This window comes from Podarcis erhardii (genome assembly GCF_964252035.2).
Source record: "Podarcis erhardii genome assembly, chromosome: 7".
Lineage (NCBI taxonomy): Eukaryota > Metazoa > Chordata > Lepidosauria > Squamata > Lacertidae > Podarcis > Podarcis erhardii.
In genome coordinates, this window is record NC_138511.1 from 69,084,820 (window position 1) to 69,107,719 (window position 22,900).

At 47.4% G+C, this 22,900-nt stretch overlaps 2 protein-coding genes across 4 annotated transcripts in view; both read right to left on the reverse strand.

Moving 5' to 3' along the window:
- Nucleotides 1-2,676, reverse strand: part of E2F2 (E2F transcription factor 2) — a 39,313-nt gene extending 36,637 nt beyond the window's left edge. Inside the window, exon 1 of the mRNA XM_081869269.1 lies at nucleotides 1,386-2,676. Coding sequence (XP_081725395.1) covers nucleotides 1,386-1,670 — 285 coding nt within the window. The 5' untranslated portion in view covers nucleotides 1,671-2,676. The remainder of the gene's footprint in view (nucleotides 1-1,385) is intronic.
- Nucleotides 2,677-4,719: 2,043 nt separating this feature from the next.
- CATSPER4 (cation channel sperm associated 4) overlaps nucleotides 4,720-22,900 on the reverse strand; it is a 35,248-nt gene continuing 17,067 nt past the window's right edge. For 2 of the 3 annotated variants that reach the window (XM_081869128.1, XM_081869130.1), the window contains 9 exons: nucleotides 21,763-21,977; nucleotides 21,045-21,207; nucleotides 19,537-19,614; nucleotides 17,765-17,815; nucleotides 15,773-15,817; nucleotides 13,897-13,941; nucleotides 11,594-11,671; nucleotides 7,933-7,977; nucleotides 4,720-5,624 (listed from right to left, as the gene is read on the reverse strand). In XM_081869128.1, coding sequence (XP_081725254.1) covers nucleotides 5,598-5,624; nucleotides 7,933-7,977; nucleotides 11,594-11,671; nucleotides 13,897-13,941; nucleotides 15,773-15,817; nucleotides 17,765-17,815; nucleotides 19,537-19,614; nucleotides 21,045-21,207; nucleotides 21,763-21,977 — 747 coding nt within the window. In that variant the 3' untranslated portion in view covers nucleotides 4,720-5,597. The remainder of the gene's footprint in view (nucleotides 5,625-7,932; nucleotides 7,978-11,593; nucleotides 11,672-13,896; nucleotides 13,942-15,772; nucleotides 15,818-17,764; nucleotides 17,816-19,536; nucleotides 19,615-21,044; nucleotides 21,208-21,762; nucleotides 21,978-22,900) is intronic. The other variant, XM_081869129.1, reaches the window with a different exon arrangement.

A 22,900-nucleotide genomic window follows, 5' to 3' on the forward strand; every position in this document is an offset into this window, starting at 1 on the left:
CAAAGACAAGGGAAACAGCCCGGCTTAAGCACCCGTAGGTCCTCAGGATCCATCTGGCAATGCTGGGTGCTTCCGTCCAGCCCTGTCTTGGGACCAGAGTGCTTCCGGTTTCAATTCACCCCCACACAAAAGCAGCGCACACCAGAAGTGCGGAAAAACTTGGCCAGAGGGCACAACCCCCAGCTCACAAAAATGCACTGAAACAACAACTATTTTTTTCTGAAAGAACATCCTCATCGTTCACTGCGCCAAGCGCAAGACTCCTGCACGGTTGAACATCCCCTATTTAAATGGTGACAATGATTGTGCACTGCCTCCAATGTCAGAGGTAGCACACCTCTTAATACCAGCTGCTGAGAATCAGAAGTGAAGAAAGTAGAGATGTGGTGCTCAGTTCCTGCTTGCGTGCTTCCCAAAGACACCTGGTTGACCACTGTGAAAAGAAGATGCTGGACTAGGTGGGCCTTTGGGCTTTTCCTTAATTCCTTATAACTGTTTTTCCCCTTTGGGGAGCAGCTTGGTGGAGAGCATCTGCCTTGTATGGAGAAGGTCCCACGTTCCTGGCATATCTAGGTAGGGCTGGGAAATGCCCCTGCCAATCAATCCTAAGCTAGATGGGCCAATGGTCCAGCTTACTATGATTCCTTTGCCAGAGGAGGCATCAAACCTAGGCATGGTTCTTTAGATTCATGCACAGGAGGCTATCGAATCAGGTAAAAGCTCTGTCAAAATCAGAACTCTTCCAGAGAGTGAGTGGCGGAAGAGACAAGGCTTTGATCAAAGGGGGGAAAGATTAAGGCTGCTGGAACTGATTCACTGAGGCCTGGCTCAACTCGGCTGAAATAGTGATGAAATGTATCAAACTGCCATGTCAAGGCAGGAGAGGAATTTTGCAACATGAAATTCTTCTCCTTAGCATCTTGTTTTAAAGATGCTTCCCCTATCTTTTTAGTGTCACAGATGGCATTTTGCATGACGTAGCAGCGTTAGGATTTCTGCAATAACAAAAAGGAGAAGTGTTGTAGGGCAAAGTACAGGGAAGTTAAGAAATGGCATGAGCCACAATGTACTGTATTGAGATTCACGAATCTTTGGGCATAAGCTCAAAGGACACCTCCATCTGCACGCCCCCATACAGCACAACCCCACAAAGCCCACCCAGCAATTGAGGTTTTCATAAGGTAGCCTTGGCTTTGGAGCTACTGGCAGAAGTACACCTTGTTCCTTGGGTTTGCACAGCCAGGTGCAACCCAGTGCCAACCACCAGCCCCTCAACCCTACCCACATTGTTGCATCCATATAAAGGTGCAACAGTGGTGTCAGAAGCCAACGCGCTGGTAAAGAAACAGAAAGGAAAAGTAAGAGAAAAAGGAAAGCAGTATTACCGGCAGTTTTCCAGTGGAAGCGGATCGCATGGTTTTGATCTCGGGTCCATGGGGGGTGGCATAAAGGCAGCTGCCCCTAGGCAATGGGGCAACCACAGCAGTCTGAGGGTACACCTGAGTGAAATAGGTAGCTGGGAGAGCTCGCATCTGGGGGCTGCTGAGGTTGGAGACCACCAGTTCTGCAGAGGTGATCACAGGCATGACTTTCTTTTGCTGCTGGGGGGGTCCAAGAGCAGAGGGGGCCCGTCCAGGGGCAGGAGGCCCAACTTTGGGGATTCTCAACATGGCTGAGCCTTCTCCACAAGGCCACAAAGGAACAAGCAGAGCTTCAAAAGCAAGTGATGGTGGCAATAACTGGTCTTATTTTGAGAGATCCTGAGAGGTAGCTTGGAAAATGTACTCTTAGCCATTTAAAAAACTGCCATTGGCTTGCTCCCCAGGGGTCAAGCCCCAATGCAACATTAAAAAAATAATCACAAATTCATCCTTCAAAGAAAAAGAAACCTGGAAGAAACAGCTTGCAATATTGGCTTTTGGTATTGGAGGAATGGCTCATGCAGACCCCAATTTCTCTCTTTTCATCAAAGTCTGTTTCCAGAGCCTTTCTTTGCTAGGGGAGCTAGCCATAGGGCGGCCAAGCAGGCTTCCCCCCCACTTCCTCCTCCTCCAAACCGATGAATGACCCCAGCTCTCCGCTTCAAAAATAAATAAATAAATGATGCACGCTTAGCGCGGAGAATAAAAAAAAGACACACCAACTTTGCACTAGCCCTCTTTCCAAAAACATAAAATAAAGGATTTCTGGAGAGACTTTGCAAGGTTACAGATCAGCTTTGCGCATCCCCTCCCCCAGCAAAGAAAGCAGCTTTTGTGGCTGGGGGGAAAAATCGCAGCCGGAGAATCGGGGGAACAAAAGCTCGGGTGCTTTTTCTTTCTGCTCTTTCTTTCTTTCTGCAAAACACCAGCCGGAAGATTTCTCTCCCCGGCTGCCCCCCGCTCCGGCTCCCCGTGCCTAGATCCCAGGGCCGGCGGAGGGGCTCGGCAGAAGCATCCTGGCCGGGCTCAAGCAGCCAGTCCGGGCCCTGGATCCTTTCGCGGCCCCGGCGCCTTTCATGGAGCTGCCGCCGACTTGCAATGCTGGCCCCCTCGGCTCCTTGGGGCTCCCGGCTGGGCCGCTGCCAGGTTCCGGGCCGCTGCCAGGGCCGCCTGGGGCAAGGATGGATCTGGATTGGGGCAAGAGCGCACCCGATGGCTGCCCAGCCCTTTCTCTTTCCGTTCCTCCTTCTCTCGCTTTTTTTTTTTTAAGCGCCAAACTACGTGCCGCGAAATTCGGATCTCCCGCGGAAAACCCCGCGCTCCCATTGGCCCGCGCCGCGCTAGCCCGTCCCCGCCCACCGGATTTGATACATTTTGCCAGGCGAGGGGCGAGACCGGAGGTTCTGCTCTTAAAGGGGAAGCGCGTGGCGGCCCGCGCTCCCCGCCAGCCTCCAGCCAGCCGCCGGCTCCGGCTCCCCCCGCCCTTCACGGCGCGTGGGCGTGGCTATGCAAATATTGACCCTGGGATGGTCTCTCTTTGCACGCCTTGCTTGCTCTCGTTTAAAGCGGCCGGCGGAGGCTTCGGCAGTGGCGATCCCCGGTGCCGGGCTCCCTGGGAGGCAGGCGCATCTTACCTGTTGCGAATTTGGGAGGCAGGCCTTCCGTCTACCCGCTTCCCCCGCGAGCTCCTCGAAACCCGCAAGGTGACCGGGGAAGAGGGGCGCGCTGGACCGCCCGGTGGTCTATGAACAAAGAAGAGACCAATGGCGAGGGTGTGCACGCTCATAAACGGGCTTGGAAAGCAGGGTTATCGATGTTCCTCCCATAGCTCATTTGCTTTGCGTGCAAATGGTCGCAGGATCAATCCCTGCCATCTCCAGGGTACCCCTGTCTGAAATACCGGAGAGCTGCTGCCAGCCCGTGTATAGACTACTAAGCCAGGGCCCAGTGGTCTGTCTCATTATCAGGCAGCTGCCTATGTTGCCCCCCTCACATCCCACTTCCGATGTGAGCCCCTGCCCCTCTTGAAGCTCATCTATAGGGACTCGTCTTCCATTTGTCAATATGGGGAAGTGGGGTTTGACTTTGTGGTTGATCTATCTTGATACATTTACGCCACAATACGTCTCATCTTGAGGAAAGTTGAGTGGGTGGGCTCCCAAAGCCGGGTGGGGAACGTGCAGCCCTCCAGATGTTGGTGGACTCCAACTCCCATCAGTGCCAGCCAGCGTGGCCATCAGTCAAGGTCCAGGGATGATGGGAGTTGGAGTCCATCAACATCTGGCAGGCCCCAGGTTATCCATCTCTGCAGCTGCATTCCTGAATGCCAAGTGGTGGTGGTGGCTGGCTGGTAGGAAGACCATCATAGCTGGATGCAGAGCAAACAAAGTCCAGTTCGGTCCCCGTCCTCCTCCCTGCTAAGATATACCAGGAAAACACTCTTCCGTTGTCTCTCGAGCGGATGCCAACCAAACACTGGAGACTGAGGATGCTGACAGGCACTGCCACCCCCTGGACTGCTTGTAAGCAAGACTCAAATGGCATCACTGCCCTCTGCTGGTTGCAACAATCATGCTCCCTATTCTTTGTGCTGCTCTGAATAAGGACTTTCCACAAGGGACACCGAGGGCCATACTAGACAGGAGGTGAATATCTCTTTTTGCATGTAATGTGCAAGGTCTCTCCCCCCCCTTTCAAAAATGCAAATAGCAGCTGTTGGAAAGGGGAGGCGCTGACAATATCGGGATCACAGCAGGCAGGGAAAGGGAACTTAACTCCCCCCCGCCACTCCTCCTGCCAAAAAGCCCTCCCTCAAAGCTGCTCTTTGCACTGTGGACTTCAAAGGTGCCGTTTTCCTCTTTTCATGTCTATGCATGTCTTTAAAACTGTAGCTCTTTAATTGCTCTGCAGACCAGCAGGCAAGAAATTAACCTTTGCTCTCATTCTAGTTTCTGCTTATTTTTGCTACTGTAATGTTGCCTGGCTGAAGTTCTGCTAGTTCCCTTTTACAGTAAGTAGAGGGAAAATGTTCTGCCATGAATGCTCAATAAATAGGTTTTCTGGAGGATCCAGAAGAGCCAAAGTTTAGGAAACTCTGTTTTAATTAGTAGTAACAGTAGTAGTAGTAGTAGAAATCGTATTCGAAGTATTTGTATACCACTCTGCATAACATGTTATCCTGTGATAGTTTACTGTACAATTAAAAAACTTATTATAATACCTCCATTCGAAATATACAGGCCAGGATCCAGTCACACACATTGGTGTATAAGCAGCAATTTTTCATAAACATAAAGGCTCTAACACTCAATTCAGTATTTTATTGTTCTATTGCGACTCTGAAGCCAGCACAATTCTGAAAGTTGATTAACATACTGCATCTATTCCTCCCCCCATCTATTTTGTGACGTTCACAAAGTTCTTTGGGGCAAAGTTCATTTTAAAGGGCAACTGAACTAGGCGGCATCCCCAAATCCAGAGAATGCAAAGCAGCAAGTGAGCTTTCCTTATTCCTCTGCGTGTGACGCGATCCTAGGTGGCATTGGAAAATGCAGGGCCGAGAGCATAACAAACATCTTGAGGCTTTGGAAGAGAAGAGCTTGGAATCAAAAGGTCTTACTGAAAAGACCCGCTAGCATCTCTGTATGTAGCAGAAAAGATGACCCAGAACCTGGCTAAGGAACGTGTCCTGGGTTCTTTCTTGATGGGCCAGAGCCAAGCTGTGCATGTTGTTCTTGGACTTGTCCACAATTCAAGCAACCCAATGCTATGCCATGATCTGGGCTGCTGCCAGGGGGCATGTCCTCCAAATTGGCACTACCTGGGCATAATTCCTACTCAATGCCAACATGGAAAGGGCCGGAAATTTGAAGCAAAGTGTGAACACACTGAGGATCATATATATACAAAGAGAAGTTCCTTTGTGGCCCACGTCCAAGGAATGATGCTCTAGCAGTAGGGCTATCACTGGAGGTTGGTACGTATGCTGACAGCTCCTTCTCCGGGTGATGAGTGCTGAAGCTGTTCTTCCCTTCCCCTTTTGACACTTCTTCAGATGCAGCCTCCACTCAGAAGCCTCTCCCTCCACTTGACTCCTGCTTTTTGCATTCTCTGCTTGGATGCTGTTTTCCCATGATAGGCAAGTCTCTGTAGTCCTGATTGTGCATTTGTCTCTCCTCACTCTCCTGGTTTTTCAGGGGGTTTCTGGTATTAAAATAAAAATGTGTGGTTAGTTTGGAAACTTTTAATAACGTGCCCAGGCTCATAGATCTCTAAAAAAGGCCTCAAAAAGGATACTGTCAAGGATGCAGAAAAGGGCAACCAAAATGATCAAGAGGCTTCAGAAAGTCCCCTGAAGGAAAAAGCAAGAAAGTAAGAAGAGCCTGCTGGATCAGACCACTGGCCCATTTATTCCAGCCTCCTCATTTCCTAGCAGCTGCCCAGGTGCCCATGGGAAACCCACAAGCACAAGGCCACTGTCTCCAGCAACTGGTATTCAGAAACATAGCCAACATGGCTTGTAGCCATCGACAGCCTTCATGAATTTGCCTATCCCTCTTTTGAAGCCACCCAGGCGGGTTGCCATCACTGCCTCTTGCAGGAGCATGTTCCATAATTGAACTATGCACTGCATGAAAGTGCTGAATCTTCCTACATTCAGCCTCCCTGGGTGTCAGTGAGTTCTAGCGTCATGAGAGAGGGAGAACAACTTTTCTCTATCTACCTTCTCTATGCCGTGCCTAATTATTAAAAAAACTTCTATCATGTCGCCTCTTTTAAGGTGTAGTGTTTTGCTTTGTTGTGCTTCTGTTATGCTCTGTTAGAAAGCCACCCAGAGTGGCTGGGGAAACCCAGTCAGATGTGGGTAGGATACAAAAAGTATATTATTATTATTATTATTGGCCTTTTCTCTAAAGCAAAAGTCCCAAACATGGCAACCTTTCTCCATAGGGGAGTTGATCCTTTGGGCTTCCTTTTTCTGAAGCTTTTCCATCTCTGTAACTCTACAATATCCTTTTTGAGGTAAGGCGACCGGAACTGTACACAGTATTCCAAATATGTTTGCACCACAGATTTGTACAACGGCATTATGATGCCAGCAGTTCTATTCTCGGTTCCTCTGCTAAAGATCCCCAGTATGGAATTTGCCTTTTTCACAGCAGGGTTACAACTGGGGCCAGCCCTACTGTTAGGCAAAGTGACTGAGGCAACCACTACAAGATGCAGAAGCTGGGGACAGCAGCAGTAGCTGCTTCCCCAGCTATTGGAGATCAGGCCTGAGAGTCGTATCCAGTGAAGTTCCATACAGAATAGACCTACCTACCTATCTATTTATCTATCGGACCAAAGTTAGCCGTGTTCTTTCATGTTCTTTGTGTTAGTAGTGGCTCTGCTCTGAGTAGGACTAACATTGGACACAACCCCAGGTGCGCTACAGGCCTGGCATGCCACCCCCCAAACCATCATCTTGCCCCCAGGTGCACCAGAAAGTCTATCCTGTTGTCATTACTCCCAGCTGGGGATGGTGGTGGTGAAGAAACGAAGAAGAAGAAGACAAAATATGACTAAGAATAAAACTGCTGCCATTCACCTACAGAGCTACAGTGGTGCCCCGCAAGACGAACGCCTCGCAAGACGGAAAACCCACTAGATGAAAGGGTTTTCCGTTTTGGAGGCGCTTCGCAAAACAAATTTCCCTATGAGCTTGCTTCGCAAGACGAGAATGTCTTGCGAGTTCCTGCGGGGTTCCCCCCCCCCTTTCCTAAGCCGCTAAGCCGCTTATCAGCTGATCCGCTGATAAGCCGCTTAACAGCTGATCGCTAAAAGCCGCTAAACCGCTAATAGCGCTAATCCACTAAGCTGTCAATGGGCTTGCTTCGCAAGACGAAAAAACCGCTATACGAAGAGCCTCACGGAACGGATTAATTTTGTCTTGCGAGGCACCACTGTATTTCCAAGGGCAGACTCCAGCATGAGTTGCAAATACAGTTTGATTATATTCATCTGGGCATCAATATAGACCACGGTTTCCACTCCAAGTACTATTTTTATTGTCCTTCCAACGTTAGGATAACTGTATCACCAATTGATCACAGTGCTTATTTTGCAGAAGATTGAGCTTTCAATTGTCGCAATCTGTACTTTCTACATTCTACTGCCGTTTGAATCCACTGTTAACCTTTTTCTTTCTCTATACCCCACCCTCCCAACATATATATATATATATTGCTGCCAGCAGAGAACATCTGATGAAGTGGACTTTAGTCCATGAAAGCTTATGCCTAATTCATTAATCTTTAAAGTGGCACAGGACTCTGTTTTTGTTTGTTTCATTCTTTCTTTAACAGACAATTCGCACAGCAACCCTGCAGGGAATTTATTTATAAAATAATTTATATACTTCCAATTCATACAATATAACATCATGGTGTGCAGCAATATAAATAACATAAAAATAATTCTGTAAATATAAAAATATACATCTGAAATACATATGTCTATCAAGTCTTACTATGCTTTCCCGACGCCTGCGAGCCCTGTATCCTGGCCTGACAGCCTATGGTGTGAAGAAGTAAAGAAGAAAACGTTAAATGGAGGGGGGAGGCAAAATACGTGAAACCCTTTCTTTTTAGGAGGTGGTGTTCATGGAAATTAACAACAAACAAGAATTGATACCAAACCCATTGTTAGCATTACTGGGGATATAGGATGAGCCAAATGAACACAGTTTGGATAAAGCATTGGTTTTATATTCATTATTAACTCTGTCAGGATGGTTATGGTAAGAAAACAAATATTTTAAAGGGATAAATAAGGATTTGTGTGGCTTTGTCAATTCTGGTCTGTAGCTATTGCTGAAAAATCAACTGAAATTAAGGGATACTAAAAGACAAACAGCAAGAGATTCATTTTCAATTGCACTGTAAAAATTATCATAATACAATCTCCCCACTTTTGCAGGGGCTATGTTCTCAGGTATATGTGAAACTGTGTATAGTCAAAACTCCACTGGGTTCAACAGCAGGTGGGATTGAAAAAACAAATTTCCTGGATGCCCATCCCTGTTCTGCCCCCCTCCCCTCTCCCCAGGTGCATAAAGCTGAATGTGCACAAGTTGAATGCATATAAGTTGGGAATGCCTGCATATAAATGGTGCTAACAATGTTCAAATGCCTGCCGTGAGGTGCTCTACTATTTGCAATTCTTAGTAACTTTTCAGTTTTAAGTCAGAATATCATAAGAGCTTGACAGCGACTTTCTGATATCTATAACCAAAGAAAATATTTATTTTCCGAAGGACACCTTGCTACCCTCCAACATTATTTCGTATTATTATTTCTTAAATTTGTATACCACCCTTCATCCGTAGATCCCAGGGCCATTCACAACACAAAAATATCCAATATCAACACTTAGTATCATTCCCAGGAATAGTGAATGCAACAACCCAAATTTGTGTCTTTGTGTGTGTGTGTGTGTGTGTGTGTGTGTGTTTTCATGTACGGTAATTGCATCGCTTTTCTCTTTAGCTTTAATTCAGTGTGTTATTGAGCTATATGAATGAATGAAACCATTTCTGTCTCTTCATGCTCAGCTGAAGCTACAGAGGCTTCTTGTGTTCTGTCAAATATAGCAATTGGTATTTGTGTCCTTGTTTTATCCAGGGACATCCCCCCTCCCCCGCACAGCTCTTGTTGGATCCTAGAACCTGCCTTGCCCTAAAACAGCTTCTTCTGGTTGTATTCCTCTGCTGCAGGGACAGGAAAGTGTGGCCTTCCAATTGTGGATGGACTACAGCGCCTATCATCCTTGACCATTGGATGTTTTGGCTGAGGATAATAGAGGAAGGGTTGTGGCTCTGTGGTAGAACATCTGCCTTGCATGCAGAAAGTTCTGGGTTTGATCCTCATCATCTCGAGGTAGACTTGGGACAGTTCCCCATGTGAAACCCTGAAGAGCGACTGCCAGTCAGTGTCAGCTATAATCAGCTAGCTAGATGAACCATTGGCCTGACAGTATAAGGCAGTTACCACTGTTCTTCCTGTTTTCCAATGGAAGGCCACAGGTTTCCAACCCCACTGAACTCAATAGGACTGATTTCTGAGGAGACAAGCCTAGGATAGCTTTATCAGGAACCCACTGCCCTGCCTCCAATCTACACCTCCATACTTAAGCCAGGGATGCGGCCATCCAGATGCTGGACTATAACTCCCATCATGCCTCACCACTGCCCATGCTTGCTGGGGCTGATGGGAGTTGGAGTCCAACAACACCTGGAGAAGCACAGGTCCCCCAGTCCTTCTTTAAGCCAGTGAATACCTCTCCAAAGCAAGGAGGCACCCTTTGGACTTCCCTATATGACTGGGAAAGTGTCCATGGGTCAAAGCATTTATCTTATGGTTACCAGACGTCCCCGTTTTCCAGGGACAGTACCTGGATTTACAAATCAGTCCCCTGACAAAATCCTATCATTCCTATTGAAGTTGAAACGTGTCCCTAGATTCATTGGGGGAGGGGAGAGAAATCTGGTAACCTTAGTTTATCTCAGATATTCCTGCTCTCCTCTGCTTTTAATGGGTCCTGATGTCAGATGGATTTAGGCAGCCTTTTCTCATTCTGGCCACAAGACTAGGGATGGAACAGCAGAGCTAGCTGTAGGGCTGCTTAGTTGGGGGTCTAACCACTGCTCATGCAGCATCTTATCTTGCTGTGCTGGACAGCTCCATTGCTATCTGAAACCTATTGATCAGTGGCTCACTGGACAGCTCCCTGGCCTTGCCAGTTGAGTAGAAAGCTTAACACTAGTCACAAACAATGTAGAATTGTAGATGTTCCTCCTCCCCACCAGCTGGACCCCAGGCCATGTGGTGGTGGGGCTTTCATTTTAAAAATGGATCTATTATTTACATTTATTAGTCACGTACTAACTTTGTCCTCTTAATCTGAGAGAGGCAGGTTCGAGCCCCTCATTGAGCAAAAGATTCCTGCATTGCAGAGGGTTCGACTAGATGACCCTCATTATCCCTTCCAACTCTAGAATTCTATGATTCTATGTCCAATTCAGTTTAAAAAATAAAATAGAGCACAAAATTAAATAATACAGTATCAGCATGAAAAACAAACACCTACAAATGGCAACAATAATCCCATAATAAAAACAAAAAAACAAAAAACAGAATTCTGAGATGCTGCCAGTATAAAAACTAAAATTATATTTCTGGACATTTTTAACCCTTTGCGTTCTGCTGTGGTCCCATTCTGAATTGGGGACGAGTGGCATGGGTTGATTGATTATAATTATATTTATTTATGTTTTACATTTGTTACGTTGATATCCCACTTTTCATCCAAGAAGCTATAGGTGGTGTTCATGGCTCTCTGAATTTTCAGGTTATCCCTACAAGACCCCTGCGAGGCAGCTTAGGCTGAGATACAGCAATGGGCTGGAAGTCACCTGGTGAGCTTTGTGGCTTCTCTAGATATGAAACAGAGACTGAACAGGCAAAAATGGTTCTTTCTGGTCGCTTAGACTTCACAACATTTGTATAGGAAGGCACTTTCTTGTGCAGAGAGGTGCTGGAAGTTCAGCGCTGACAAGGCCTCATCAAGGCATGTCGAGGGATATATTATTTTTGGTCTGAAGCTATTGTCCATATAAATCTTACACTGGCCAAACCTTTGACATTTGGAGGATGACCGTGTTCTTTTTAACTATATTCCTGTTGTGTGAGGATAAACAGCAAGACAGCAAAAGTGAATGTGGTGAGGTCTTGTGGTTGCCAGGAGACTTAAATTTTGAGCCTGGAAGGATCAATGCCCACCATCCATTAGGCAATGGTCTGAGGACCTCACTGCCCTTGCTACATTTGAATATATTTTTGTAAACACCAATTTCACGTGGGTTCCTCTCTGGACATCTAGAAGGCTTATAACAATTTTTATGTCCAATTTTAGCTGGAAGTACTGGTCGCTACTGCATTCTCAATGCGAGCTGACTGTGGGTGTTGTTATTATACTTTTCCCTGTATTTTTTTTTTTTTTAATTATTCTATCTCCTATCTTTCTCCATTGCTAAATTTGACAAGAGAGATGTGCATCCACTGTGAAAGGCTGCATAGGGGATTGCTGACCAATGTTGTTTCATCTTGCAGTGTTTGGCTTTACATCCTTACCAAGCTATCCTGAGGCTTGCTGCTGCTGTCCTCAGAGCTTTGTGGCGGCTTGCGGCTGCTGTCCTCAGAGCTTGGTGGCTGGGGGACGGAGAAACAAGGAAGAAAATGCAAAACACCAGTAAGAATGTGCACAGGCAGCAATAAAACTCTTTGCATCACAGGGGGTTGGATGACCTTTGGGATCCCTTCCAACAATGGTTCTTCCTGGCTCCTAATGTGCAGCACTAAGGGTTGGGTTGGAATGGGGCTGAAGCTCCAGAGGCTCCCTGGATTCTGTTAAATACATCTGATTGCATTTGCACCCCTCCCTGCACTTTCTTACCCCCCACACCCAATAAAATCTAGTTCCTGTGGCCACCAGAGGCCATCAAAGATGCAGGGCGGTCAAAGATCAGAGGCTTCCAAATGCTCTTTTCATGCAGAGACCATCCCTTGCACTACAACTCACATTGTTGCGGTATTGGCTGGTGCCCTTTGGAACTGACAGGGTGGTAGGTAGGGCCAGAGCCAATGACGGGCAGAGCCAACTGATTCCAGTCCCCCCCCCTCCAAGCTGATTTCTCCAAGGGTGACACTTAGGCTGAGGAGGAAGCTAACAGGCCGTGCTGCCACCCCACCCAGGGCTGGTTGTAAATAAGAAGGCAGGCAGAAGGGGGCATATTGAAGTTGGAGCAATGCTCCATTGACCCAAAGGAACCAGCCTCCATTGTGTTCCCGGAGCTAGGGGAAACACATGTTTTGAAAAATCTCTAAAAGCAGCTGTTTCCCACCTAAAACTTGTTTGATCTTACAATAGTCTGAAGAAGAAGAAGAAGAAGAGTTTGGATTTGATATCCCGCTTTATCACTACCCAAAGGAGTCTCAAAGTGGCTAACATTCTCCTTTCCCTTCCTCCCACACAACAAACACTCTGTGAGGTGAGTGGGGCTGAGAGACTTCAAAGAAGCGTGACTGGCCCAAGGTCACCCAGCAGCTGCATGTGGAGGAGCAGAGACGCGAACCCGGTTCCCCAGATTACGAGACTACCGCTCTTAACCACAACACCACACTGAAACTAGGCCAGGCCAGGCTTGCCAGGGCTAATGGGAATTGCAGTTCAGCAACATCTGGAGGGCCAAGGTTCCCCACACCTGTCCCAGGCCAACACCTGAACCACGATGCCACTTCCATCAGCCCCTGCTGGTGTGCCCAGTGGTTAGGGGTGGAATGGGATTTGCAGTCCAATAGCACCTGGTTGCTTCCCCATCTCTCAGTATGCCTTTGAAAACAAAACAAGACATGGGTAGCATTGTGTCTCCATGCAAGTAAAAAACAACCATAGCAGGGAGAAAAAGTGCAGCCAAGCTGCTCCCAATGAAGCAGCTTTCTACTTGCAGGGTGGGTTTTTTTTTCTTGTTTGCTACATTGTGGGATAAGTAGCTGCCCGCCTGTGTCTGAAGCGAGACAGTCCATTCTACCCCCTCATCCCAGTGCCTGTGGCATAGAACAGAATTCACACTGACTAAGGGAGCAATCCTACGCACAAGAAGCTGGCGAAACTTAATCCAGTGTAATGTTACACCAGACCCAAACCCAGTTCCCTAAAGCCCGGCAAAGGGAAAACTAAGCCTTGAAAATAGAGGTCTAGGCCAGGTTGCTCGATCATGTGCCTGAGCGGAACAGGCTTAGGATCCAGTCCCCTCACCTCTCTGGTCCCACCCCTGCCACACCCCCAGAATGAAAATGGAGGACAGCGGTCGTTGGAGGAGAATGCGACACAGCAGAGAGGGAAGTAAAGGAGGTGCAAGGGCTTCGCAACCCACATTAAGATGGGGGTGTGGGTGGGCCCTTAGTGCAGGTGTCAGCAAGCTTTAGCCCCCTAGATGTTGCTGAACTCCAACTCCCACCAGCCCAAGCAAGCATGGACAACAGCTAGAGATGCAGAGAGTTCAGATATGTTCAGCAATGTCTAGAGGGACAAAGCTTTCCCACACCCAACGTCGTGTTATCTAAATGGTGAGAATTTGAAATTCATGTGAGGGGATGGAAATGTGACAAACGGGGTGCCTTTGTTTTTTGCTGAAGGCTTTTATTTATTTTACCTAGGGCAGTATACAAAATTGTGATTCCCCGCCTCCCTTCCTCATCTGCAGTCTGAGGTGACAAAGGACATTTCAAGCAGGACGTTGCGCCCTGGGTTTAATTAACAAAGCCAAACAGTTTTAAACTCCTCTTCATCAACTCATCCACATGCACTAAAAGGCTGCCAAGGGGGTAAATAATGAAAGTGGTATCTTCCGCAATATATGTTTCTACAGACTTACCAAAGTCTTCTGAGTACTTGGAACTTTTGATGCAGATGGTCCCGGCTGGGGGTGTGGAGAAAAAGAGGAAGAGAAAAATGGAAAACCTAAATAAGGAAAAGCGCGTAGGCAAAGGAAGCTCATTTTGGCTTCTCGTGTGAAGACAAAAACACACACCCCTCTTTTATTATTATGGCTTTAAGTTATATGCTTTTGATGTAACAACACCATTAAATTACAATAGGAAAACCACAAGCAAAACATAAATGCACAATATAAAAATGTAGTAAAAAAAAAGAATCCAGTAAAAGGTTTTGCAAAACATTTCACACCCTTGTCTTAGCACACCAACTCTGATACGACGGTACATGCATGGGGGATTATAATGCCCAAAGTTAGATGTTGACATTCACATGTGACAGCTCTCTGATATGACAATCCAACATGTCATGAATATCCAAAACCATGGGGACATAGGGTGCTGCTGTATGCAGAATCATACCCTCTGCATCTTGCTCAGTATTGTCTGAACGACACAATTCTGCTCCCCACAACCTGTCCGTTTATTGCTCCGTTTCCCAGTCAGTACTGGCTGGTGCCCATTGGGACTGGTAGGGCAGAAGGCAGAGAAACCATTGGCCAGTGGAGCCAATCACAGGCAGAGCTACCCTCTGACCGGCTGTAAGTAAGAAGGCAGGCAGCTTCGTGGGGCAGTGCCCCTCTTTCCCTAATGGAGCAGCCTCCACTTTCCCCAGATCTTCATCATCTGTAAAATGGGGGAGTCGCATCCAAAAGCTGAGGAAAGGCTCCTAGTCTGTACCTCTTGGGCAAAGCTTGCCCAAGATGGACTGGTGGCAGGCCAGAGGTTCTCCACCCCTGATACTGAGGGAAATCATATAGTAAGGGTGCGATCCAACACCCTCAATTCACTGCTCTGATTGAGGTAGAGGTTTCCCTTCACCCAGTGAAGGGAGCTCCACTAGCCTCCACAGCCCCATGGACTGGTGTTGGTGTTTTCCCACTGGTGTGGAGTTTCTGGTTCTGCCTGCTGAAAGGGAGCAGAAGTACTGGGTGGGATAATAATAATAATAATAATAATAATAATAATAATAACAACAACAACAACAACAACAACAACAACAACAATAACAATAATAATAATTTATTATTTGTACCCCGCCCATCTAGCTGGGTTTCCCCAGCCACTCTGGGCGGCTTCCACAAAGACCAAAAATACACTAAGATGTCACACATTAAAAACTTCCCTGAATAGGGCTGTCTTAAGGTGTCTTCTGAATGTCAGGTAGTTGTTTTTCTCTTTGACATCTGGTGGGAGGGTGTTCCACAGGGCAGGTGCCACTACCAAGAAGGCCCTCTGCCTGGTTCCCTGTAGCTTTGCTTCTCGCAATGAGGGAACCGGCAGAAGGCCCTCGGCGCTGGACTTCAACATCTGGGCAGAACGATGGGGGTGGAGACGCTCCTTCAGGTATCCTGGGCTGAGGCCATTTAGGGCTTTAAAGGTCAACACCAACACTTTGAATTGTGCTGGGAAACCTACTGGGAGCCAATGTAGGTCTTTCAGGACCGGTGTTATGTGGTCTCGGCGGCCGCCCCCAGTCACCTGGAAGTACTACCAGGGCAAGGGGTGTGTGTGAAGTACTGCTGGGAGACTTCACCCCATAGCTGGGCACTCCAGGAATAGGGAGTGACTATGGTGGGCTTGGATCCTCTGGATCTCAAGATGACCAAAATGCCACCACATGATGGCGCTGAGCTTGACTTGGTCCCTTCCCGGCCCTAAGCCAAACAGCTTAATATCCTGCTATGCCATTCACAGGCATGCACCAAAAAGGTGTCAACTGTACATCGTCTAACTGATACGTTTCTACAGCCTTACCAAACTCAACCGATGGATCGGAGATTTCAGTGGAGCCTCTGATGGCTACAGTGTGGTGGAGCAAAGAAGAGAAACACAAGGTATAAGGGAAAATGTGCCGCCAAAGAAAACTTGTTTTGGCTCTGCCACAACCACCTTTTAAAGCCACCCCCAACCCATTACAATCAAGGAGTGTGTGGAGGGAAAAGCCTGGACCACACCAGCTGGCTCCACCCCGGCACACACCCCATCTGAAAAGTGCTGGGGATGACCTACACAGCCCTACATGGCTTGGGTCAAAGCTACCTGAAGGACTATACCTCTCTATAGGAGCCCACCTGGGTTTTGAGACCTTGCAGGGAGGCTTTTCTCTCAGCCCCGGCATCTTCACTGGAAAATTTGGCAACAATGCAAGGGCCTTCTTGGTGGTGGCTCCCAGAATGTGGCACTCCCTTCCATGGTAAGCTAGGCCCTCTCTGCTTTCCTTTCACTGGAAGGTCTTTGACCACCAACTGGCTGTTGTGGCAGTGTCTTGTGCAGATGGATGATGTTCTTAATTTTATGTTTGGAGGAGGAAGGTTTTTCTGTTTAATTTTTAATAGGGTTGCGCGCTCTCTCTCTCTCTATATATATATTCTCATTGTTTGTATTTAGTTATCTGTTTTGATTTATGCTGTGAGCCACCTTGGATCCTGCACTGGGAGAAATGTGGGATATTGAATGAATGAATGAATGAATGAATGAATGAATAAAACAGGAGCCTATGCATTTATAGCTGAACGTGCTCCCCTTTAGACATTGTGTAGACATGTGGACATTGGTGTATGAGGCTGGCATGAATGTCCCAATTTTCCAGTCACACATTTTCCAAACACATAGACTGGGAACACCCTCCAAGAGGGTTACTGTATGTGGGAAGTAAGAATCAAGGCCAGGGATGTGGTTGAAGGAGCGGAGGTTTTCTGTTCTATTTCATTTATCCATTTCTTGACATTTGCATGCCTCGGTCTGGTTCCTGTGCTCCGAGGTCATTGGAGGCTGTCTTTTAAACAAGGACTGTCTTACTCTCTTTTCCTACAGAGCATGTTGGAGTGCAAGCCCTCTTTGGTCCTCAAAGCTCCATGTGAATGTAACCTCCAAGGGGGGGGGGCTAGGGCACAACCGCCAGCTTCTGTCACCGTTCTGATCACTCTGCACAATTTGTAAATCTTGTCAGAACCCATGGCAAAGGACGGGCAGCTGCTCTCCCATTGTGGAAGATCTTGCAATGTGTGATCACTTATCATAACCACAGTGCCCCTCCAGGGGGCAATAAAGGAGTAACATCAGAGAAGCATTTAAGATAAAGTGGAATGATGCGCCAGTGATGCATATAAAAGGTCCATATAGTTAAAGCTATGGTTTTCCCAGTAGTGATGTATGGAACTGAGAGCTGGACCATAAAGAAGGCTGATGGCCGAAGAATTGATGCTTTTGAATTATGGTGCTGGAGGAGACTCTTGAGAGTCCCATGGACTGCAAGAAGATCAAACCTCTCCATTCTGAAGGAAATCAGCCCTGAGTGCTCACTGGAAGGACAGATCCTGAAGCTAAGGCCACATCATGAGAAGAGAAGACTCCCTGGAAAAGACCCTGATGTTGGGAAAGATGGAGGGCACAAGAAGAAGGGGATGACAGAGGACGAGATGGTTGGATAGTGTTCTCGAAGCTACCAGCATGAGTTTGACCAAACTGCGGGAGGCAGTGGAAGACAGGAGTGCCTGGTGTGCTCTGGTCCATGGGGTCACGAAGAGTTGGACATGAATAAACAACTAAACAACAACAATGCAGTGTTATTGCAGCAATGAAATGTTGCAGAAGACACCCACAAACACCCTCACTCCAGTCTAGAGGGGCCCTCAGCAAGCAGCTTGGACACCCTCTCTGTCCCCCACAGGAACACATGGGAAAGCTGCATGTTGATATGAATAATGAATGTTATAGCATCCACAGTATAGGTTTCTTAACTCTTACCAAACTCAACCGATGAGCTTCAGGCTTTGGAGGTCTTGTTGCCTTCTCCACCTTGTTGGAGAAACAAGAAAAATACGAAACATGAGTAGGGAAAAGAGTGCAGCTGATGGAATATTATTTAAGCTTTATGCACCCTGACTAGCTTATTTGTGGGTGAGGGTGGGGGGAGAGTTTTAAATGGTATCCGGAGATGACCAATTAATCCCAGCTTGGTGTTCTCCTCTTCCAGGGTCACTGTTTGTGCCTTGCCAGAAAAGAAGAAATGCCTTTAGAAAAAGAAGATAAATCTGCATACATTTTCCACCTGCTGTTTTATTATTTATTTCATAAAATGTGTACACCACTCAGTTGTAAAAAACGAACAAACAACCCAAACCCCTCAAAGTGTTTTACAAAAAACAAAACAGTAAAATCAATACAAATTTACAACTCTCCTTTAAAACATACAAAAGTTAAAATACTAAAGCAGATTAAAATTGCTTAAGCTTTCTAAGCATCTGGGTAAAAGTAAAGGGTAAAGGGACCCCTGACCATTAGGTCCAGTTGCGGACAACTCTGGGGTTGTGGCACTCATCTCGCTTTATTGGCCAAGGGAGCCGGCGTACAGCTTTCGGGTCATGTGGCCAGCATGACTAAGCCACTTCTGGCGAATCAGAGCAGCGCACGAAAATGCCGTTTACCTTCCCGCCGGAGTGGTACCTATTTATGTACTTTCACTTTGATGTGCTTTTGAACTGCTAGGTTGGCAGGAGCAGGGACACCCCCCCCCCCCCGTTGCGGGGATTCGAACTGCTGGCCTTCTGATCGGCAGGCTTGTCAAAAAAGGAATGTTTTTAGCAAGCACCAAAAAAGAGCTGCACTAACTGCAGCTTCTGGATCAAGTGGCAGGAACTGGGACAGAGCAACACATCTGATTATATCAGTATTGTAATGAGTATTTTATGTATGTAGCTTAGAGGTTTCGAGAATTAAGTGGTATATAAATAATAATAATATATATGTTGTGATTTCACAGTATGAAAACCACTTAGAGCATAACACGAAAAGGGAAATTAAGATGAGCCTGCTGGATCAGGCCAATGGGCCACCTAACTCAGGATCCTCTTCTCACAGTGACCGACCAGAGTGGGTGGTATATCAATAAATCGTCTGAAACTGATTTTAAGTTCAGATTGCGACAACTGTTTCAGAATGACAATATATCACCAGACAGAGCTTTAAAACAAAGCATTCATGCCCAGCCACTGCAAGAGGCAATTGCTGGGTACGCGAGGGCAGACAGCCCAACCGGGAGATTGCTCTTCCTCCTTCCTTCCTTCCTTCCTTCCTTCCTTCCTTCCTTCCTCCCTCCCTCCCTCCCTCCCTCCACAGCCCCAGACCTTGAGGTCATGTTATATCGGTATATCACAATGGTTAGCTTGCGATACATCACGATGTTGAAAACTGCCCAGCCCTAGATGCCAGTGTAAAACCTGCAAGCAGGGCCTGAGCTCAGGTGCCCTTTCCCCCACTGTGGCGTCCAGCGACTGGCATTCAGAATATTACTGGCTCAGACAGAGGAAGCAGACCATAGCCATCAAAGTTCGTCTCCATTGATAGCCTGGAACTATCAAATCCTCTTTTAACGCCATGTAATCTGGTGGCCGTCACGGCCTTTTGCAAGGAGGAGGTAGGAATTCCACAGTCTAACTTTGCACTGTGTGCAGAAGTTCCCCTTGGACCTGTTTCTTCTGCGGTACCTGAGAAGGACCACAAGCTGCTGATCTACCTACCGGAGCCGCAGACTGCCGCCGTACTCTCATGGCAGCTGATTTCACCCCTCCCTTTTGGAATTCCACGTCCGGGCTCATCTGCCAGAGAAAGAAGGCAAAGAATGAGGGCAATCTTAAGAGAGAATTTGTGTGTGTGTGTGTGTGTGTGTGTGTGTGTGTGTGTGTGTGTGTTGCTGGCTAGGGCCACAGAGGTACAGTGGCCATGTCTAGACTGGGGACCCAGAACATGTACCTGTGTCCATTTCGATGTGTAAAAGAGATGGAGGTTCTTGGTGAGCCAGAGCAGGAGCAAATGAAAGGTCTGTGCATAGGAGCCAACTCCTGGGGGGTCTTTGGCTCCCCAAAATAAAATCTAGTCCAACCCCCTGCGATGCAGGAATCTTTTTTGCCCAAGGTGGGGCTCAATCAAACCCATGAACCTGAGATTTAGATTTAGATGCATTTGCCTTCATACCACTTTAAACATCCATGGCTTCCCCCAATAAATCCCCACAGAGCTACAATTCCCAGGGTTCCCTGGGAAGAGGGACTAGTTGTTAAATCACTCAGGGGATTGCAATTCCATGAGAGGAATAAGTGTCTCCACATCCATGAGAATCTACAGCTCCCAGCATTATCTGGGGGAAGTCATGGCTCTTTAAAGCAGTATGATACTGCTCTAGATGCAGAGTGCGAATGGGTTCAAAGAGTGTGGCATGTGGTTGGGCAGGCTGTCTGAAGCCCACTGGGTTTGAGGACAGGATTTCTACCACAAGGGAGGGGGACCTTCAGCCCATGGGCCAAATTCGGCCTGGAAGGCTGGCCAAAACAACAGGGCGCCAAATTTAAACAGCCCCAATTGTGCAAAGCAACAATTGGGAATGTGTTCTAAGCCGTGCACTCCTGATAGCTTCTTGGTAGCAGCTCTTGCCTTCCACACTGTTTCTGTTCAGAGCACATTCAAGCCCTACTGCTGATAGGCTTGAACCTACCTGTGCTGTGTGATGCCAAGAGATGGGCCTGTGGGCATAATGGCTCACCAGACAAAAGTGCTTCCCAGTCCCTTTTCAACAGTGCAAGACATGCAACCTGTTCCTTTCTACTCCTCTAGGACTTTGGGCTTGCAAGCTCTGTGTTTTTTTATCAGTTTCCCGAGACCCACCACAGAGCCCAAGGCTGGCCCAAGACATTTTGGCACCTGAGGTGGACCACAAAATGGTGTCCTCTCTCCCCAGGGAAGAAGGGGTGAGTGAATATCTACATCAGGAACAAGGAGGGAGGGCATGAGTATCTACATTGAGATCTGCTGCTTCTATGGATCCTGACACCTGAGGCAGTCACCTCACCTTGCCTTATGGGTGGGCTGGCCCTGACAGGGCCTGATGGGAGTTGGAGCCCAATGACAAATGGAAGGCAGCACCTTGGCTGCCCTTGAGCGAGGAGAATGACTTGGGATAGAAGTAATGTTGATTGATGTGGAATGACCTGCTCCCCGCATTGCCTTCAAAGGCATGAAAAAGCAACCATACCTTTTCCAGGCTAAACATTGCACTGAGAACATCGCCACCCTTTGGTTGCATGGGATCCGCATTAAGCATACTCTCCGAGATGTTAGATCCACGGATGTTTCGCAGAACCACCTCTTGCTCCTGATCTACATTGAATTTGATGGACCTCACTTCATCGACTATTCTGTGGAGAGTAACCACAGAAGAAAGAATGCTGGAGACTTGCTTCATCCATCGAAGATGTGCACCTGGCACCTTCACTGTAGTTTCAATTCTATGCTGAAGACATATCTCTTTACCTTGGCCTTTGACACCTGAGATATGTGTGACTAATAGCAGCTCCGGGGGGGCGGGGAAGGGGAGGCCAGGGAAGCAGTTAGGGAGGAATTTAAAAGCCTCCCTCCCTCTGCTGCACTCCTGGTCCAGTTTGCTCCACCCATTTTAGCTGCTTTAAAGAAAAAGAAAAAAGTAACAGGATCACAGATTTCCCTGGGACGGGTCATAGCTCAAGAGGAAGGGTCAATGGGGTGTCTTCCAGATGCTGCTGAACTACAACTCCAATAATCCTGGACCACTGACGCTGCTTGCTGGGTTTGCTAGGAGTTGGGAGTCCAACAAACACCTGGAGGCCACCAGGTTGCCTTACTCTGGCTTTGGGGATGGGGTCAAGTCAGCTCTTCCAGTTAGGAAGTGACATTTGAGGTGCTTCTCAACCTTCAGGAGAACAGGCAAGACTTACTGGTCAATCTCATCCCGGATCACCCGGTATGCCTTCAGGTTCTCATGGATTGCTTCCAGGACAACGCAGAGTTCTTCGCAGGTGCCTTCATTCAGGTTGCCCAAGTTTCCAAGGCTAAGCAAATTCTGGTGGTGCACCATGGGTGTAGCACGCATGACCTCTCTTACATGCAGAGGTTCTTGGTGACTTGGTTCAACATCATCATCACTGCCTTCCTGCTCAAGGAGGAATATAGTTAGGTTCCTGTATTTGTTCCAGTGTCATAAAATGACAGGTGCCACCCCAATCCACTGAGCTTTTATTCCTGTTGTCTCCCTGGATTGAAATACATTTTTTTTAAACTCCATTCAATATTCCATCTTTCCTCCAAGAAGCTCAAAGCGGCATATGTGTTCTCTGTTTCCCCATTTTTATATTCACAACAACCCTATTAAATAGAGTCAGACTAAGAGGCACTGGATGGTCCAAGGTCACTCAGAGAGTTTCCTGGCTGAGTGAGGCTGTGAACCCTGATTATTAATTATTTTTTATTAATTTATTATTTATACCCCACCCATTTGGCTGGGATTCCCCAGCCACTCTGGGCAGCTTCCAACAAAATATTAAAATACAGTAATGCATCAAACATTAAAAGCTTCCCTAAACAGGGCTGCCTTCAGATGTCTTCTAAAAGTCTGGTAGTTGTTCTTCTCTTTGACATCTGATGGGAGGGCATTCCACAGGGCGGGTGTCACTCTGCCTGGTTCCCTGTAACTTGGCTTCTCGCAGTGAGGGAACTGCCAGAAGGCCCTCAGCGCTGGACCTCAGTGTCAGGGCAGAACGATGGGGGTAGAGACGCTCCTTCAGGTATACTGGACCGAGGCTGTTTAGGGCTTTAAAGGTTATCACCAACACTTTGAATTGTGCTCGGAAACATACTGGGAGCCAATGTAGGTCTTTCAAGACCGGTCTTGGTGGCCACTCCCAGTCACCAGTCTAGCTGCCGCATTCTGGATTAGTTCTAGTTTCCGGGTCACCTTCAAAGGTAGCCCCACATACTGCATTGCAGTAGTCCAAGCAAGAGATAACTAGAGCATGCACCACTCTGGCGAGATAGTCTGCGGGCAGGTAGGGTCTCAGCCTGAATACCAGATGGAGC